We start from the raw sequence: 20,399 nt of genomic DNA, 5'->3' as shown, positions 1-20,399 counted from the left end.
CTAGATGGATGTATTGTGCCATAAGTATTTCATCCATAAACTGTATTTTTATATTTTTACATCCACCAGCAGCTGTGAGCTTCGAAACAATTTCTGTAACTTTCTGAAACTGCGAATCCAACATTCAACCATATTTAATTATGGTATGAATATTAACATATTCATATTTAAACAACCTCACATCTCCCCTCTCTCTATGACATCCAGGTTTTCACCATGACGTTCCAGTGAACAAGTATAAACACTTTTGCCTGGTCAGAAAACACGTCGTACGAGCTAGTTCCTTTTCTGGCTTAACTCAGCCCTTAGAGTTCAGGGACAGAAAATATGCTGCACAAGGTATCACATAGAGAGTCCTAACAGCCTCAACACACACATTCAGTGTCTTCCATAGAAGTTGCAGCTGAGGAACCCTTGAGCAAAACGCTAAACCCATCCTTGAAGTTGCTCAGAGACCATCACTTGAGACAGTAGTTTTACAAGGGAGCCCCCACATCTGTTGGATGAATGCAAAGCAGGGATTTAATGAAAAAAATCACACATGCTCAATAGACCTCCTTCCCTGGATAAATAAAGATAGGAAAATATGTAGGGGGAAGAAAGAGAAGGACTTATGTTGAAGCAGGACAGAGCTGAAAAAGAGCGAGCAGGCTCTTCAAGACAATCCCTGGGATACATAAAGGTTAAAATACATGCAGGAGTGTTTGGGAGTCAGAGAGGGAGACGGAGAGGAGGAGGGAGAGATTGATGGACTGGGGAGATCTACGAAGGCAGTGAAACAAACGGGCGCTGCAACAGGTTGGAATTTGATCAACGCTATCAAGCAGGCCAGATACAAGCTGTGATACCTGGACGAGATGGATAGGGAGCGTGTGTGTGTGTGTGTGTGCAGGAATGGAGATTGTGTGTGTGTGTGTGTGTGTGTGTGCTGTTAATCTATTTATTTACCTGTCATTGGCTGCGATAATGGTTTTCATCCCCTCTCTCTCTCTGTCTCTCTGTCTCAGTCTATCTGGTGATGGGGGATTGGGTTTCTTGTGTCGCTTGATAATCAAACCTGTATTTTCTCATCAGACTCTAATCAGACCAATTACACGCGTGACGGAGAGCGTGGGCAGGTTGATGTAGGGGAGCGATAAGGGTGCACACACATACACACACACAAAAACTCACACACACACACACACACACACACTTTAGGATTAAGCGCTCTGTCTTGGGGTATCTGCGTCTCTTATCGGGGACATCCATCCCTGACATGACCTGTCAGCAGTCGTGTCAAAGGTGTCTCTCACGCACAAACACACATGAACACATTCACACATGGATCATGCATGCAATGCAACATGCACCAGAGACGACCCATGTCAGGAAAAGAGACCAGACTTCTTCTATCTCACCAGCTGTTGTCAGCACCCCCATCCATCTCCATCCTTGTTGTAATGCAGCGTATTCTCTTCATTCAGCAAACAGTAAAACTTTATTTGAATGTATAATTGTGCCTTTTGTGTGTTTTGTTCGGCAGGCGTATGATGGCTTTGCGAGCCTGGGCATCTCCCGTCTCCTGGAACCATCTGACATGGTGCTGCTGGCCATTCCTGACAAGCTAACAGTGATGACCTACCTGTACCAGATCCGGGCCCACTTCTCCGGTGAGGAGCTCAACGTGGTGCAGATAGAGGCCAACAGCAATCGCAGCACATACAAGGTGGGCGACTTTGAAACCGATACAAATGCCTCCATAGGCCAGGACAAGTTCTACGCTGAACTAAACGACGTGCAGCAGCGCCAGGGTAGCTCTGAGCATGCGGAGTCTGCTGGTGGTGTTGACGCAGAGTCTAACGGCACCAAAGCCACCGAGGAAGAGGTGGTGGAGCCGGGTTGGAAGGCTGAAGCAGGAGCAGTTTCAGCCAGCTTGCAGACAACAGGGCCTTTGCAATCCTCACCTCCTGTCCCATCGCCACGCACAGTATTAGCCGCTTCAGCAACGGACTCGACCCATGTGACACTGCCACGCTCTGAGGACAGGGGGAATCTGCGCAAAGCCAACACGTTAGAACTCAGTGAGTTACCACAGAGAGTGGAGAGAGAGATGGAGAAAGAAAGACAGCAGAAGGAGGAGGTGGGAGATGATAGAAAGGATGGAAGTATAGAACCAGGGTCTCCCATCAGGAGTGGGGCCTCCTCCTCCTCCTCACCACCCCACCAGAAACTGGGCTTTTCCTATAACAGGGACGCCGACCTCATCAAGAAGAAAAGGGCCAGTCTGCGTCAATCGGACTCTGAGCCCGCCTCAGACTCCTGCTCTTCTCCAGTCAACCACACAGACACGCCTCCCAAACAGGTAAACACCCAGACAAGTAATGCACAAAATACACGAGAAGAATCCAGTTTCTACATACATACGGTGCTGGAGTATATTTATTTTTCTCAGTCACAGTGTACATCCTGGCCCACTAACCTCAGAGATGTAGAAACAGAGTGTTTTGAATATTCATAAACAAGTCCTTTAAGGGTTTGTAAGAGATTAATTAAACTATCTCACATCTAATTATAAATCGTGTACCTTAAACAACCTCTGGATCAGTCTGTATTATGTAGAATAATTCTCATCTTGCTACTTAAGTCGGGTATTAAGATTCTGACAGCGTTTACCTGCAGGTACCTGCCTGGCCCCTAAATGGATTGTTCAGGTTTTTATCCTTGCACCCTGGCTTTGATTGAAACTTTCACAGCTACATCAGTCATAAGACAGAGGATGCAGCGAACATTCATTCCCTCCTGGCACTCGCTAAGCTTCAAATCCCGACCTCGTTGATGCCATTGCAGAGATGACCGTACCGAAATTCTCCCATTCTGCATTAGATGTTGTCGTCACCTGTCTCGTTGCCAAGACTCAGACGCATCAAGGCCGGGCCGTTAACCTGTGGCGACTATAGAAGGCACCTAGGAGAACCCCCTGCTTTGACATTTCATTATATTTTTCATTATATTTCTCATCCCTTCAGTTGATGGCAGTTGGCGCCGTGACTGCTCAGGCGTGGCGACGCTTTGCGCAGAGCACACCTCATCTCGTCTCTCAAACGCACTGGCATGGGCCTGTGTGCGTGTGCGAGACACACAGACACACATTGAATACATTGCTGCCTGCATTGGTTAACCCCAGATTACCGCTTCCTGTTTACAAGTCGAAAGGTCACGGGGCAGGCGGGGGCCAGCAGGAGGGTTATGACAGCTATGACACCCCATTTTGATCTGCTGTTATCTAGTTAGCGGGATGTATCCTCGGCTACACCCAGGCCGGGTTTGAGTTGCTGAAAGGATAAACATGTTTCGGTGTTATTAACAGCTTGACTGTAATATTCCTCTGTCTAAGCCAAATGTAAAAGCTCTGTTTGCTTTGTTTGCACCCCCTTATAACACAGGCGGGATTACCTTGCAGATAAAATTCTAAGCTATGTGCGTGTTTTGCTTTCTTGTCTGAGCCGTCATGCTCTCCACACCACTGGGCCCAGACGGCGCTGGGAGCCTAGCTTGTACACTGTCCTGTATATCATGGGGAATATACCTTCTCCTACCTTTGTACCCACTTGTCTAAATCCTTTTCCACCACCACCACCTGCTCCCTGTGCAAGGAATACACATGAAAGCTGTTCTTCTGTTGGGAAATACTGTGTGTATAAATGTATACATATGTTCATTTCAGTGCCATGTCACTTATTTAGGCATCACATTTGACTAAATATAATTTTTTTACATTGTGTTGACAAAATACTTAATTTGCAACCTGTGACTCTTATTTTTGGTATTTGGCTGAACACCTGTAGTTAATGTTGTGTTTTCTCTTTCAAAGGAGCCGACACCTGCCCCTGTATCAAGTCCCCCGGCTGAGAAGGTGAGTAAAATTTTGAAGATAGTTAAAGAAGGCATATGTGAACAAAATATACCAGTATTATCATATACCGTCCAACAGCAGACACGCAGCAACACCTTATTTGTGACAGTTTTATCACAACTGAACTCTACCCAGTCCTGGTTCTTGTCTCTTGTCGTTTTATTTGATCACGCTCGCTCTGTTTTTTCGGCACACAGAAGGTGCTCTCCCGTCAAGAGGAGCTGAAGGAGAGAGCCAGGCTCCTCCTGGAACAGGCCCGCAGAGACGCTGCAATGAAAGCCGGCAACAAGAACGTCCCCAACTCGGCCGTGACTGCACCAACCAGGGCCACAAATGCTGCAGATGTAAGTCCGAGTGGTGGTGTGTGTATGTGTGTGTATCTTTGGATCTGAACCTGTTGGCTTTCCTCAATCTAAAGAATGATACTGTCTGTCTGAAAACAACACAAGCAGACAGGTCAATGCTGCGGTCATTTAAAGATGTGACACGTGGAGATAAAATCACACCTCACTCAGGTGAGGAAGACTTAAAAGTCCGCCTGGGTCTTCAGGTTTCTGACCTCTTCTTCATGTAGTATGTAAAGCCTGGCCCGAGTTTCAGCTGCGTGTCCCTGCCTTCCTCTTTGCTTCATGCGCTGGAGTGCTGTGCAGCATCACCTCAGTGTGCAGCAACAGCTACTAGAGTGACCACCAGCCTTTTCAACGCCCTCATGTCACTTCCACAGTTCTGTATTTGCTGCTCACTACACTTGCAACATGCTGGAAAATCCTGTCCAAACTGTCTCATCCTCTGGCAGTCCACTTTGGTAAATCCTTTATGAGAAAGCTTGTAGAAGGAGAGAGGACTTTTTCCTTAGTAACTTCTGCTGAGACTCTCTTAATGGACTACTGAACGTCACAACCTGAACACGTCAGTAAGAAAAACCAAAATGTGGATGGACTCCCTCTCTCCCTCTTCTCCCTATAAACATTTTCCTCTCTCTCTGGTCATTTTTAACTCAAATTTTTATGACATCCCGACCAAATTTGCTGCCACCCTCACTTTCCCCCGAACACTAAGTAAATGTTGTACACAAACACCTGTCAGCAAAAGAACATTCATGGTAAAGGGGGGGTTGAGAATCGCTGTACCGAAGCAAACTAGACTAGAGAAGACGCGAGTGAAATTGCCAGCTCTGAACTGAGCACGCTCCACTGAACATAATATACTGTGAGTGGGAGGGGGCACGCTGATGGACTAGGAGTTACCCTGGGAAAGCGCCGTGGTCAAATCCTCAGTGACGTTTCCAAATGTTTCAGAGAAAGGAAAGGAGGGTAAGAAAAAAATATGGTCTTGTGAGAATTGTGACGACAAGGGATTTGAGGGTAAAATGAAATAAATACCTTTTGGTAATGAAATATCTAAAAGGCAGCAGCCGCATGCCCCTGCATTCGCTGCCTGAATCCTTAAAAAGAAATATGCCCTTGAATTAGATGTTTTTTAAAGTGTGTGTGTGTATGTGTGTGTGTGTGTGTGTGTGTGTGTGTGTGTGTGTGTGTGTGTGTGTGTGTGTGTGTGCTTATGTATTTTAAGTGTGTTGTCAGTGTCTGTTGTGTGTAGGAATGCAAGTGTGTGTTGATGTCTGCGTGCGGGCCACAGGAATAACCATTCCAGAATAATCTTAGGAAATAAATGAGGACCTTCCAAGGACTGGTGGCGTTAAAAGTCTTCTGAGGCAGAAAGCAAATTAAAAGACTTCTTCAAAGCTGTTGCAGCGCCGATATATTTCCTTAGCCACAAAAAAAAAAGGTCCTCTTCCGTCCCTTGTTGTGCGGCAAGATGGCTGACTTCACTTAGATTAGCTCCTTAAAGTAGCCGCCCTTCTTCTCCCTCTCCTCCTGATTTTCTTACTCATTTCCAAGGACAATTGGTTAATAACCCCCTCACACACACACACACACACACACACACTGCTCCCATGCATAAGCGAAGGAGGGAAAAGAGGAGGGGCGAGAGGAAGATATTGAATTGTTTACACTTTTTTTAATAGAAAACATTGATCAAAGGAATACGACTGGCCTTGAGGCCAACGTGTTGATAATTGTTAGTGATTCAGATTAGATTACTTGATGTCTTGTTTTGATTAGCGCGTGTGTGGGTGTGTGTGTGTGTGTGTGTCCATGTTATCAGCTGGAGAGGCCCAAGCCTTTCCCATTTAACTCTCCATCCATCTAAGTAGGTGCTTTGCGGTTTAGCATGCATAAGGTATAATTTAATTCAATTAAAGCAGGCTTCATTCTTCCAGGGAAGTGGCTAATGTGGGGGCAACAGAATGATTTGGGCTGAGGGAGAGGAGGGGGCTACGTTTGCTGTTGTAGGGATGTAGCGTTCAAAGCACAAAACAAATCAGCTAGTCTGATATTCGTATATCTATTAACTATCAACGTGTTTTACTCAGAGCTGCACGAGTCAGGATTTTTATGTGACAGTGGAATTCTCTGTAGCGCTGAAATAACGAACCAATCAGAGAAATATTGAAAGATAAAATCAAAATAATCGTTAGCTGTAGCACTAATCAAATCTCCAATCACAATAGAAGCGGCTTTAGGTTTTGAAGAGCATTGAGTCTTTTTTTGGGTCAGGTGATATCTCTGGTGGGAAATCTCCTCTGCACATCATGAATCCAAACTTCACATTAAATAGAAAACTTTTCAACCAAGAGTCTCCGAGCAGCAGTTAGTCAGAGAAGTCTGGACTCACTCACAAAGTGAGTGAGAGCAAAAAAAAAGATCTCACCTCTATAAGAAGTTCTTCATATGACATATGACTGCTGCCTGTCATGCACTTGCCCTGATTTCTTCTCATCTTAAAGCTCCTTCACACCTCTTACCTGAGCATATACTGTATCTCCTAATATAAAGTCTCCACAACTCTGATTGTCTGTCAGCTTTTATAAAAAATAAGATCAAAGTGAGACTCAACAAAATACGAAGAGTCTTGTATTTTTTTTTTTTTTACAGGAATAACATCAACATCTATTTTTTTTTTGTTTTAGATTTCTTTTCTAATCTTTGAGATGTAGGAAGATTTTCTGCTGTTACAGTCTTCACACTAACCTCTAACACTACACGCAACAAAGCAAACCAACAGTAATTTCATATATATACTGTATATATACATCTAAATATCCACAGCTACAGCGACTGCCATCAGCATGAATGTAGCTGGTTGCTGAACAATTTGTTGGATACTGTGTGTGTGTGTGTGTGTGTGTGTGTGTGTGTGTGTGTGTGTGTGTGTTTAGCCCTGTTCTCTTGACCTATGCTCTCCCTCCTGCCATCCCTAATTGTAGCCCACAGTGACTGGTTCTTTCATCTAAGGTCACAGGTTCACTTTTCTCTCTTTCTCTCCATCCCTGTTTTCTCAGTCACTTTCTCTCTCTCTCACTCTGTCGGCCTTTTTATGTCCATCGTCTTTTTTTGTTTTTTGTTTTTCATTTTCTTTCTTTTCCCGTCACTTTGTCTTTTTGTTTCTTGTCTTCTGTCTGTTCTTTCTATTTCTATTTTTCTCTGCTGCATCTCATCCTCTTGTTCCTCTTCTCTCTCGTCTGTCCTACTCTCTCTGGTCTCTGATGGCGAGCACTACGACTAATTGTTTTGAGCCCTCCTCCTCCTCCTTCTCCTCCACCTCCTCCTCATAGGTGGCCTTCAAAACATATCAGTAGTCACAGTGCTGATGTCTTGTAATGTTGTAATGTCACCACCCCCTACCCACACAGCAGCCAGATGGGTAATTAATGAGCTTTCCTAAAATATCCAGGGCTAGGACTCTATTTTATCCTTATTGCAGACATCCCAATTTTGTTTTAGTCTTTCTCTCGTAGTCTTTCCCACTGGTATTTTAATAGAGAAGTGAGTGTGTGTCTGTGTGCGTCTGTGTCTATTCGCTTCAGGTCTTTTCATCCATTAGCAGATGAGAACAGTAATTTCACACCGGCCTGGCCAGGCTAATTATCAGGATCCACACTAGGTTTGGGAGAAGTGTCTCTTTGTGTGTTTGTGTGCATGTGGACAGACAAGCATGTGCTCCTATGTGCATTTGTGTGTATTTCTCACCAAAAATTGTACATCAGAAATATGTGTGTGCAAGCATGTTGCACCTGTGCACTTTTACATTCCTTTGAACATTAGTGTGTGTGTGTGTGTGTGTGTGTGAGTGAGTTAGTGTGTGTGTGTGTGTGTGTGCTTGTGGTACGCATTGAAGAGTGCACGCACATGCCTTGGTGTTTTCCAGGTAAGAGAGTTCCCCTGCTCACTGACTCGTTGTGATTCCTATAATTGGGTCCTGTTTGATTTTTGCCGACCGGCACCCCAACCACTCCCCCCCTCCCCCCTCTCTCCCCTCTCCTCCTCCATCGCTCCCTCTCCTCCTCTCAGGAGTGGAGGGGTCTCCTGCGTCTCTGCTGTTGTGACCTGTGGGTGTTGTCATCTACTCCCATCTGCCGTCTGTCCTCTGATCCTGACTTAACTGCATTCATGTCCTCATTTTGTCCCTGCGCCCCCTCCCTCTCTTTCTTTCTGTCTTCTGTTATTTCTGATCATACTGTATATTATCCAAGTCATAATAAAAACTATCTTTATCAGAGGCACATTATAATGGAGTACTTGTTCTCTGGCTGTTTTGGATTTGATGGCCAAACACTGTGAACTTTTGAAAGGTGCTATGCCCGTTAACAATTAGGCAGCCAACTAATCACAACAAAGAAACAGGAGTTACCAGTGTGGCCGGTGTTGAGCGTTGGCCATACTTGTTAAGAGCGACATGTTATTATTATAACTAAATTTAAAATTTCCTTATTCAAAAGCTCACATTGTTTTGCTCAAACTGCAGCAGTGACGTCACTTCTTCCACAGCGAATACCAGAACACTGCGAGTGAACTTTAACTCCCCTACCCAGAAAATAAATAAATAAAATAAATGCATCTAATCCGAAGATCAGAATGCAAATATTCTAATTCCAGTGGATTTTAAGCCACAATTTTCTTCTCATGGACTCAAGCATTGAAAAGGCTACCAGTAAAGGGCTGTCTTTGCAGCAAATATAGAAAAAAATGCCTATTTTGAAAATGCAAATATGGCCCTGTGCTCTCTCACTTTGTCCTTTACTCCGCTCCTCCTCCTGTCCTCTCTCCTTTTCAACTTTCTCCCAGCAGTAATAGTTTTTCTCCAGGTCTCATTTTAATGCGGCTGCTGTCCCTTTCTTCTTCCAGCTCTCTCTCTTTCTCTCCTCTTCCTCTTCCTTCAACGACCCCCCTCCCTCCTCCTTTTCTCTTGCTCTCTCTTTTCTTTTTGAAGAATGTGCCCCTAATGAAACTAAATAGTTTGGTGGGGAGTTTCTTTGGTGTGTGTGCGCGCTTGTCTTGGAGTGTGTGGGTATGTGTCGTGGCTGAATTGGCTGGAGTGGAGATCAAAGGCAGTCTCTAAATTGAGTGTGTGTGTGCGTGTGTGCGTGTGTGTGTGTGTGTCGAGCAAGAGAAAGACAGCTCTCTCAATTGCATCACAAGAGCTGATCAAGCCATCACAGAGGAAAGCTGTAATACACACACACACACACACACACTTACATGCATCGTCTGAACACATGTACCTCTCTCTTTCTTTCTCTCCTCTTCTTCAAGTTATCACATGCCTTGTGTTCACGTTTGACCAAGTGGAAGTGTCAGATGTTTTTCACATCCACCTTTTAGTCCTGGTCTCTCTCTCTCTCTCTCTCTCTCTCTCTCTCTCTCTCTCTCTCTCTCTCTCTCTCTGTCTTAAAGCCACTTTGCATGAATAAAATATGAAGGCTGAAGTCCTCAGATGAGAGAATATTTAATGTTTATTCCATATGTAAATACAGTAATCCCGCTACTTCACTAAGTGCCTAAAGAATTTGTTTTAGCTTGAATGGAAAGTTTAATTACTCTCTCCATGTGTGTGCTTTTGTGTGATAGACTTAAGCATCCATTTGATATTTAAATGTGTTCACATATATCTAATATCCATGGTATTTTTCTGGCTTTATGTGGTTTGTGGTTTTGTGAATGTGAGACACATGTGACTGATTTTTGCTGCTGAGTGTTTTGACCTAATAGCTTGACTCAGGAAGTCAGAAACTTTATGTTCCTGTGTTTTCGCTGCAAAGGTCGGACAAATAACTGATTGCAGAGCTCATTTCAGATGTAAAGTTTTCATGCAGCGAGAAAACAACGGCATTGCATTGCTGTCTGTTCTTATGTCTTGAAGCGTATGTGTGAGCAGTTAACATTATAGTTTGTTTGAAACTGGATTTTTGACCCTTACATTTGTATGTTGTGCACCACAACACAAAAGCAAACTCGTCAGTGATCTCTGGTCGACAAATTAAAGCTGCTTTCACACATTCACTTCAGTCCTGAACATTACAACCCGGAGGAGCTGTATGTGTGAATGCAATTGTCCGAATCCGCTAAACTGGTCATTAAACAGACTTTCAGGACTTTCAGTGTAAAGTCTCTGTAACACTCGATTCACTGTCCGGAGAATCCACAGCGAGTGAGTGAGTGGGCACGTTGATGATGTTTCAATCATTTCTCCTGCATGATTGAAACCCATTCGCTACCCCTCGCCTAAACTAAACAGAGTTTTTCCAGTAGGTGAGAACATGTCTCACATGGACACCATCCGGTTTTGTGCTGCATGTGTACAGGGGCAACTCCGGACAGTGTGCAGACCTAGAGTCCAGAGTTCATATGTGAAAACGGCTCATGTAATGGAGACTCACTGATACTGATATGTCTGTAATAAGTTCATATCTGCCAATTTATTGTCCGAGCTCATTGATCAGTTCACTTAGTGAAAATGACTGATTTCCTATTTTAGAGTGAACCCCTTCCCAGACACACACTGTCTGCACCTTTTTGCTTACAAAGGATCTTGTGCAGTGACAGGTTACCTGTGTTTTTCTGTCGCCCACCACCCCAGAGTTCAGCTCATGTTCTCTGTCTTTCTTTCTACCTCTTTTTTCCTCTCTCTCCTTCTCTCTCTGTCTCTCTCTCCCCCAGTAATTATCCTGTCTATTTAAAGGGCAAAACCTTCCCATCTTACTCGCCTGTCAGTGACTAGCTCCTCTGACATTTGTGTGTGTGTGTGTGTGTGTGTGTGTGTGTGTATTGAGTAGTCTCCACTCTACCTGTTCAACCTGTCCTACTGTACAAGTGCCCTTTGTTAGACACACACACACACACACACACACACACACACACACACTGCTCAGAACAAACTGTTAAACCACAGTTAAACAGAACTTCAGAAGTCAAACACACATTTATTTGCTACAAAAAATATCAGCTTGATATTACAGACACACACACACGCACAGACACACACAGACACCTACACACCTTTGTTCTTTGAATTTGTGACACACATTCAACACATCAATATTGTGTTTATTCTTAAAAGCACAAACAATAATCTCTGCACAATACACACTGTCTGAAGTGTTTTGCCCTTTATTTGTGCACCCATGTGTTGCTGCACGTTTCCCAAAATAATACTGTCATTTATTTTCATAGGGACACGAATGTAGCATGGGCCAATGTCATGGCTAAAAATAGCACATTACAATATAGTCTTAGCTATATTGCTTGATTCACATACACACAACTAAATGGGAAAACACATACAAGACATTACAACACAAACAGTGATGAAATAGAAATACCAAGAAAAAAAAGAAAAGCAGCCCCTCATCTCTGACTATATGACTGCTCCCTTTTTAAAGAAACAGTTTGAACTTGAGTTTAAAACGATCCTCGTCATTTCACACATTCTCACCATCAACACATAGTTATTTAAAAAATGACACATATAATGTATAAACCAAAACCACAGCAATGTAACACATCTGCCCAAAAAACAGACACTGGCACACACACATTTTTGAACCCTCACACATACACTTACACACAAACACACACACATGCATGTACACAGTGACACACAGGTATACAGCCCGCACTTCCATACCACTTCCACGCTGACATCTCGCAGATTTTATATTTATGTACATGTAACACACACACAGAGACCCCTATCATGGGCACGCACCCGTCGAATCATAATTAGGCCGTGTCCTGGTTCTTTGATAGCCATGTACAGTGGCTCTTCTTTAATTCTTTATCAAATGCATTGATCACTGTGGGCCTCGCACGCCCATTGATCCGCGCACTCCGTCTGGAGCCAGCCGATAAGCTCCCCCCTCTCTCTCTCCCTTCCTTGCTCCCTCTCGCTCCCTCTCGCTCCCTCTCGCTCACTCTCTCAACCAAAATTTGAGCAATAAGGAGAAGTGAAAATAATGGACTTCTAAATATGATATGTGTGATATTTTTTAAATATTCTTATATTGTTGCTGAATTGTCGTATAATCGAAGTAGATACATAATTGATGCAATTGGAAGCCTGTGTAGTGTTTTTCAAACAAAACCACATTTCCCATAAACCCCATCTGCTTCCTGCCACGAAGAAGCTGTTGATGACCCTGGGGGAACATAGTAGAATAGATACCAGCAGAGCCCATCTTTATTTTACAGTAATTATAAGTACAACAATAGTCTTCCAAAAATGATAGTGCAAAATTAACAACATTGTTAAAGGGAAAATGTTGTATTTTGCATGTTTTGATTTAACTCATCTGTTGGCTCATTTAAAATGTAAACGGTCTGTATTCTGAGACCCAGGTTCAACGAGCTGCTAGTTTACTGCTTTGACTTTGTCTCGTCTTTGTTCCCACCTCTACACCTCAGTAATCACATAGCCGGTACAGTACAGTGCAATGGAAGTGGGGCGAGCTGCAACAGCTTTAAATCAGCCTTATGAAGTCCAGCAGCAACTGAAAACCTGATGATTAGTCTTTGTTTCGGTGAGCAGGAAGTTAGTTTGGGATCTTTGTCACTCAATTATTTCTTATATTAATGCACCTTCCTGGTGAAGATCTTCAGAAAGTAGACATGGGGTGATCTGGTTTCTATTCTTGTATTACATTACTGTGAATATTAAGAGTATAATAACATAAAGCAGGTACTGACTGATTTCTTGCTGCATCTGCATCCTGTCTGAATCATTATTCTGGTGTTTAAGAGAATGCTTATGAGTGTGTGATTACACAGCTATGTGATTGGGTGTGTGTGTGTGTGTGTGTGTGTGTGTGTGTGTGTGTGTGTGTGTGTGTGTTCTGTAGCTCTTTAGTATGTGTGTGTGCCTGGACAAGATAGAGACCTAAAGCACCTCTTGACTGTGAATTAGCCTGTCATGACAAATGTCTGGAACTGCATGACTGGCTGCCAGACTGGCTGGCTATCTGGGAGGTTGGCAAACCCTTTTAGATAGTGATTGTGTGTTCATCCCTGTGTGTGTGTGTGTGTGTGTGTGTGTGTGTGTGTGTGTGTGTGTGGCATCACTCGATGCCCACGCCAGGTCTCTGTACATGACCAGTGGTGCGTGCCCTCCCTCCCTCTTTCTCCTTGCCCAGAAAAGAGCAACCAAGGCGACAACCTGCTCCCCCTGCTCAAAAAGAGCTTCCAGAGCGGAGAGGGGTCCTCACCCCGACGCCAAGCCCACAGAGGAGCCCTCTGTCTCCGCCTCGCACTCAACCGTTTAGCCTCTCTTCCCCTGGAGGTTCCCAGCAGTCAATAGAAGACACAGAACACAATTGTTCTTGCTGTCGCCATTTAAAAAAGAAAAGTCTCTTCTCCTCCTGAGTCTCCATTCTTGAAGCTGTGCTACCCACTGACCACCAGCTGACACGCTTTCACTCCTTTTCTCTTTTTCTTTTTTCATCCCAGCTTTGATCATGTAACGACGTGGCTGGTTGCGTTTGTGAGTTCCTCTGTTTTTTAAAGTTGTGTCCTGATGGCTTTGACATCCACTGGTTGTTAGTCTCCTGTGTCGCTCTGTGTGTTTATTTTCCCTCCTTAGTTATGATTTCCAGCGCCACTTTTAAAGTTGGAAATAGCGAGCGTGAGCGTGACTTAGTTTTAGCATAATGTCCACTAGGTGGCGTTTCATCACCACCTGGTCAACAAGTCCCCCCTGTGACTTAAAAAAATTCTGGTATATCGTGTTCCTACAGAACAATGAGTTGTAATTGGGATGTCAGTGTTGGTAACAGTTGGGTGACAGGTCCGACAAAGAGCTGGAATTTTAAAGTACCCAAAATAATGTATGGAAATAACGTACTTTCACCCACATCTGTATTATTTATTTGAACGACCGAAACAGCGCACTGGAAAAATGTGTTAGATAAATAAACTTTACTCTCTTTTTTTTTTAGCTTATGTGTTGGAGTCTGTTTTGCGTCTTGCAGGTTTTATTCTCGTTCTCTCTGTGGGCGCCGTCTCTGCGCTATCAAAGTCAAGCTTCCGTTCTACACTTACTTCATGAAGGTGTTTCTGTTTGATAATGAAAACCAAAACATTTGTTTCACCTAGGTTCGCTTTAAGTTGAATCTGTGACTCCTCTCCTCTCCTCTCATTCTTGTATTTTCTAATCAGTGGCTTTGTAGCTGACCGAGCTAGGAGCTAGTCAGATGCATTTTTCTATAGTGTTAATCCTAGCCTCTGGATAGGCAAAGTCAGTTTCCTATTTCCTGTCCCCAAAATGGCTGACAACAATAATGCATGGGGATGTTTTGGAGTGTGTTGTGGGCTGAGTTATAAATACACACACACACACACACACACACAGAGGCACACTTAAAATGGTAGTTGTATCCATATCTGTAAAGGCCAGATTGGATATCAGAACCAGTGCATCGCCGCAAGGCCATCGGTGACATTATTGTTTATCATATTACATTTATAATAGCAAGGAGAATCCTGCATAGAAAACACAGGCAGATGGAAATGCGAATGGAAAGAAAGAAAGAAAGAAAGAAAGAAAGAAAGAAAGAAAGAAAGAAAGAAAGAAAGAGAACAAGTATAAACAAAGACAATTAATTTTAATGCTGATACTGTTCCAGGCATTTGACTCAGTAGCTCCTTTTAAACAGCCTGTTTGAAGCGGAAATGTTGCACCTTTATTCTGCCTCATCGCTCTGTATAAAAAGTGTAAAAGGTCTCTGTTGATGCAAAGCCCGCTGCTGATAGTCTAATAGTGTTTTTCCTCCACGTTGTACCAACTCAAGTCCACTCAACCCTTCTCGCTTTTGCTAGCAGGTACTTCTTTTTCCACAAATAGTTCCCTCTCAATTGGAACCTCGGCGGTGGCGATACCAAAGAGGAAAGTAGCAGCTACCAGGTGCTATCCACAACTTCTGCCCAATGGAAAACCAAAAAGGTCGAGTTGAGTCACATTGAACCGAACTGAACCGGACTCTGAATGTCAGTCATGTTTGTGAAATCTTGTGTCCAACACTTGACAAAATAGCCAAGATTTAGTTGTTTTTTACCTGTGTATTCAGTTTCGTCTCGTAAAGACTTTTCTAAGGTGGTTTTTGAAAAGTGAAGTGAAAATGTGAAAAGTGTATAGGTTCATAGATACCAACTCCCATTTTCTTTCACCATGGTTGTCCTAATTCATTGCTTTGTTGCCGGGAACAGTGCTGACTGAGAGCTGGGGAAGAAGTATTCACTCACTCATCTCCTCACTCTTCATCTGCCTTTCTGCCTTTCTCTCTCTCTCTCTCTCTCCCTCTTTACCAGTTTCTCTCTAAGGTGTGTTCCCTTCCCCCTGTGGGCATCCCTTGGGCTCTCACACACACACACTCACACACACACACACACACACACACACACACACACACACACACACACACAGAGTGCATTAGGGTTGCTGTCATTTACAAAACAGCCCCATTGTCCCGGCCTAACAATGGCTACAAGCAAACAATTGACATGGAAATGGAGAGATGTAGCTCATTAGCGGGCGCTGCTTGTTTTGTTAATGGATAAATGGGCGGCTTCAGTAGGCCAGCCCTAAAACCCCTGCATCAATATGGAGAAGCCTGATTAACAGAAAACCACAGGGAGGGAGAACAGTGACAGAGAAATGCAGCTTCCCTCTCCCCTGGGTCGTAGGTGGTTGTGTATGTTTGGGGGGGGGGGGGGGGGGGGGGGTTGGTGTGTGTGTGTGTGTAAGGTGGAGTTTTCAGAGTGTGTAAGTGTTTGCGTGTGTTTGTGCTTACAATGTATCGTGTAAGACGAGTTTGTGTTAGTTTCTGCGCCCCGTAACTTCTGTTGTTTTTGTCACAGAGGCTTAATTCATGAAGGCAATATCCAATATTGTTTCACCTTAGCCTCAACCACAGTTGACTACTGCAGTGCATTTCTCTTCGGCTGCAACGACCCCAGCCTTAGAAATATCACAACTCCACAGCCTGAATACTTTTGAATCGGTGTGCTCCCTCATTACTTTGCTCCATCTGCTTTTCAGAGCAGCTTTGAATTCATTATGTTTCTCTCTGCTCCTGTATCTTTTTTGTGTGCCTTATTTTCTGTAAATCACATTGGGTTAGATTTGTACAAACATTATTCTGAATTACTTGTCTCGGACATTTGTGTATCTCCCCACCGGTTACCCTATGCACTCGGCCTGTACATTGAGTCTGTGCTCGTGCGTGCTTGCTGGGGTCTTTATCAGTTAAGTGTTTGTCAATTGACATCATCAAGGTTTTCCTGTTTGCTCTGTGAGTGTGTGTGTATGTGTGTGTGGTGGCCTGTGCTATCAGTGGGATCAGATTGGATCGCCCTGAAAATGGCATTTCTGCCATTACTCTGATGGTGACGGCTCAATACTGTATCTGTCTAGTGCCTGGATGGTGTGTGTGTGTGTGTGTGTGTGTGTGTGTGTGTGTGTGTGTGTGTGTGTGTGTGTGTGTGTCTATACTGCTAACTCCATAATGCAGTAAGATGTGTACATCCATTTTGATAACAAAACTTTTTATTTTGTTTTTAGTCGGTGTGTCTGTGAAGGTTTCATGATGGTGTGTGTGTGTGTGTGAGAGATGAGAGTATGTCTTATCCATCATCACATTCTTAAAATAGTCCTAATGGTATTATTAAATCGTATTCATTACAAACTCATGTGTCGCTACTGTGAAGAAGAATTTTAAATTATGTAACACTTCATCTAAGATTAGGGATTTCCTGCTGCATGATTTATTTTTCTTTTAACTTTTAACATTTACCTGTACCTTTACAAGGATGAGTGAAGTTCTTTTGATCATTTTTTGTATGCGTGTGTATGTGTGTGTGTTTGTGCAGGAGCGTGATGCAGAGCGGCGAAGACAGCTGAGAGAGCGAGCCAGGCAGCTGATAGCTGAGGCTCGATCCGGAGTCAAGATGTCTGACATGAGCCTGCTGGACGCTTCCAGCACTGAGAGAGGGAAGGGCGGCAAGGCTAGCCCTGCTGCAGGTCAGTACACCCGTCAACACACACACACACACACACACACAGTCAAAGTCAGCAACTGCAAACATGAACATTTAGCCTTTATAGACACACAGCATTTTCATTTACACTTTATGCGTCCTCGTTAACATACTTTGTTTGATCATAAGGCCTTGCAATTAACACATACACTTGCTAACGCTTACTAATACTCATTAACTACAATACAAAAGAAAAGTCACACTACCATGCTTTTGACATACACTCACTTTCTTCATACACACATGCTACGACTCGCACATTTCCATTATGCTCTCTAAAGGGGTTCTGCCTAATCCTCAGAGAAAAACAAAATGTCATTTGACAACGGCCGCGGGTCTAAAAAGCACCACCCTCATATTCAGAACAGCAATTTACCCTGCGACTTCTCCCTTGTCTTGTTCGCCCAGTAATTGTTAATCAACACAACACATTGTGCAGCCAAATTATGCTCAAAATACCAAACACTTCTAATAACGGCTTGCAGGGGTAGCAAATGCTGCCATGCGCATTTCCCACTGCTTTCCATTTCCCTGAAATTGGGGTTATTATGATAATGGCTATTATTAGGCCTCTCTTGTCATTTGTTTCAGATTCCTCCACATAACACCCCTCTTTTGGGTGCACTGTGCAGGTAGTTTGGGTGCAGTGCTCGCAAAATGGAAGGTGAGAGTGTAGACAGGTGAGGATGAAGAGAAGCAGAAAAGACGGCGATAAAAGTGTCATTGTGAAGAAGGAGAGAGGAAGGCTCCTGATATTGTGAAAGTAGAGGTGATGGAGGATGAGTGGTAGAATGTGGGATCCATAGATGAACAGGAAGAGATGGAGAGACGACACAACATTGAGACATGGCGTCTTGTAGGTTGAATCAGATATAAGTGACAAGTAGGGAATGAAAAAACAAAAACAAAATGCCGGTTACAGTTTCAGAAAGCACAAGGTGACCTCTTACAATGTCTTGTATTGTTCTGGCTACAGTTTAATTTCATTTTTTATGATTCGATTAATCGAAAATAATTGACTGAGGATGAACAAACTAAATCTAAAACTGACAAACCCTGAACAAGAAGAAGAGAGATCAGCGATTTGTTAGGTAAAATGACAGAGGAAAGACAGTGAGGCAGAAGGAGGGAAGCACTTGATTTATTTGCTCTTTCAGCTTTTCTGAATTGGACTAATTGTTGATCTCATTAAAAATGGAGTTGGAGGAAAGAACGGAACAAGGGAGGAGGAGGTGAGGAGAAGAGAGAAATGCTGTGGGCTGTGATACACAAGGCCTCCCGAGCAGAACGGCTAATCCTAGCCCCCACACTCCCTCTCTCTCTCTCTCTCTCTCTCCCCTCAACACCATTCACGGTCCTTTAATGCAGCTCGGGCTGCCCCCTCCAAGTGTCTGCCCGCAAAGAAACTTTCCAAACTCCATCACCATGGCCTCCCATTAATTAGGCCCGAGCCAGCCACGCAGGAACGGCGCTTGCTAGCACGCTCCGCATCGCAGCTAGCAAATTAGGAAAAAAAAAAAAAAACAGGAAATGCTGTTAGTTTGATTCTCTCTCCTTCCCTCTTTGTTCTCGGTCCCTCTCCCCACCAAGTAGTAAATAGCAGAGAAGGGAGCTTGCAATGTCAGACGCTGTTTACTGATTGTTTTGTTTTAATCCATGGTGGGTTATCCATGCAGCTAGAGCTGCTCAGGTCTCCATTTGAGTTCCTTCTAACATGTTTTTGTCTTTTGTTCCTAATGTAGAGACACTGTTCTATTGAGCCCCTCAGGAGACTTAATGGAATGTGTGCTTTCATGTTTTTGAGGTTTTTGTTTGCTCTACCTCTTTTATCTGGAAATAGAAAAACAATGGCAACAGATCTTTGAATGAGGGAAATTCGACAGAGGTCTCTCAGTTTCACTTTGCGTGTCAGATATTTTCTCGCCCCTGCACGTGAACCCACACAGATACACAGACACCAATCAATCAAAGTCCCTCCTTGTCACTCAGGTGGAGTCTGCTGCCTTGTCATACCATGAATTTGATAGGATAATAAATTGGTTAGTTGCACTAGTTGGGTAGATTTATTAATTAGTTTCACACACAATCCTGCACAGACTCACCAAGTTTTAAAAGTCACCATGAATGCACTAAATAAAAGGGCAAAGATAAACTTGCAAACAGACCGGATGACAGCGATCATCCCATTAAATGCACCGCAGTGCTGAAGGGGAGATGCAGACATCAAGGGAGGGGATGGTTTTGATGATGTTTAAGAAAAGGATTATTGAATCAGGTCACTTCACATGTATTCAGACTTCTGTTAACACCAACTAACCAAACTTTTTTTCTCTGCTCTCCTCCTTGTGTCTTCATTTTGACCTTTAATTCCTTTAACACTCGTCCTTTTACTTCTCCTCACTTCATCCCCTCCTTCCTCACATCTTCACCTTTACTTTCTCATTCTTTAATCTTCTTTCTCATTTCTTGTCTCCCTGACTCACTCCCTTCCATGTTTCCTCCCCTTCGTCTCTCCCTCTCTCCCGCTCCGTACCCACAGATGTTTTGGACGGAGTGAGAGGTCACCATGAGGATCATGGTGAAAGGGGTGAGGATGAGGAACAGGGGAGGGCTGAGGAAGAGAAGCTCCATTTTGGTGGTGGTGGTGGTGGTGGTGGTGGTGATGATGATCATGATGATGATGATACTGTTGCTGCGGCCACATCTGCGTCTGCACTGGTTACTAACCCACTGCCACTGGAGGCCCCGCTTCCAACCACTTCCAACACCCAGGGCCCCCTGGAGCTTACTAACCCCGGCTCTGAGCTAACATCTCTGGGTAAAATCAGTGGCTGAAGCTGTGTGGTGCTGCATGGTTCTTTTGTCATGTTTGCCTTCTAACTAATTTACCTGCCTGGGCCTTTTTCTTTCCTTTCGCAGTGGTTAGTTTTGAAGTATTCTTTCACACAATCATTAACAATTCCTCTATCTCTCTCTCTGTCTCGATCACTGACTCATTATTACTCACTCGCTTGCTAATAAACCCGAATGTGAATGTCCTAAATCAAGTGCACTCCCTCACGGTCAGAGGACGGGAC

The 20,399-nt window shown here is 43.8% G+C and overlaps 1 protein-coding gene across 6 annotated transcripts in view; it reads left to right on the top strand.

The window, feature by feature from the left end:
- Positions 1-20,399, top strand: part of ehbp1 (EH domain binding protein 1) — a 140,880-nt gene that overhangs the window by 73,862 nt on the left and 46,619 nt on the right. For 3 of the 6 annotated variants that reach the window (XM_056395019.1, XM_056395017.1, XM_056395016.1), the window contains 5 exons: positions 1,526-2,344; positions 3,854-3,895; positions 4,093-4,239; positions 17,155-17,305; positions 19,862-19,909. In XM_056395019.1, the coding sequence (XP_056250994.1) occupies positions 1,526-2,344; positions 3,854-3,895; positions 4,093-4,239; positions 17,155-17,305; positions 19,862-19,909 (1,207 nt within the window). Of the gene's footprint in view, positions 1-1,525; positions 2,345-3,853; positions 3,896-4,092; positions 4,240-17,154; positions 17,306-19,861; positions 20,141-20,399 lie in introns of all 6 variants that reach the window. The other 3 variants (XM_056395015.1, XM_056395014.1, XM_056395018.1) reach the window with 2 other exon arrangements.

The sequence above is a fragment of the Seriola aureovittata genome, chromosome 14 (assembly GCF_021018895.1).
Source record: "Seriola aureovittata isolate HTS-2021-v1 ecotype China chromosome 14, ASM2101889v1, whole genome shotgun sequence".
Taxonomy (NCBI): domain Eukaryota; kingdom Metazoa; phylum Chordata; class Actinopteri; order Carangiformes; family Carangidae; genus Seriola; species Seriola aureovittata.
This window is presented reverse-complemented; position numbering and strand designations above follow the sequence as displayed.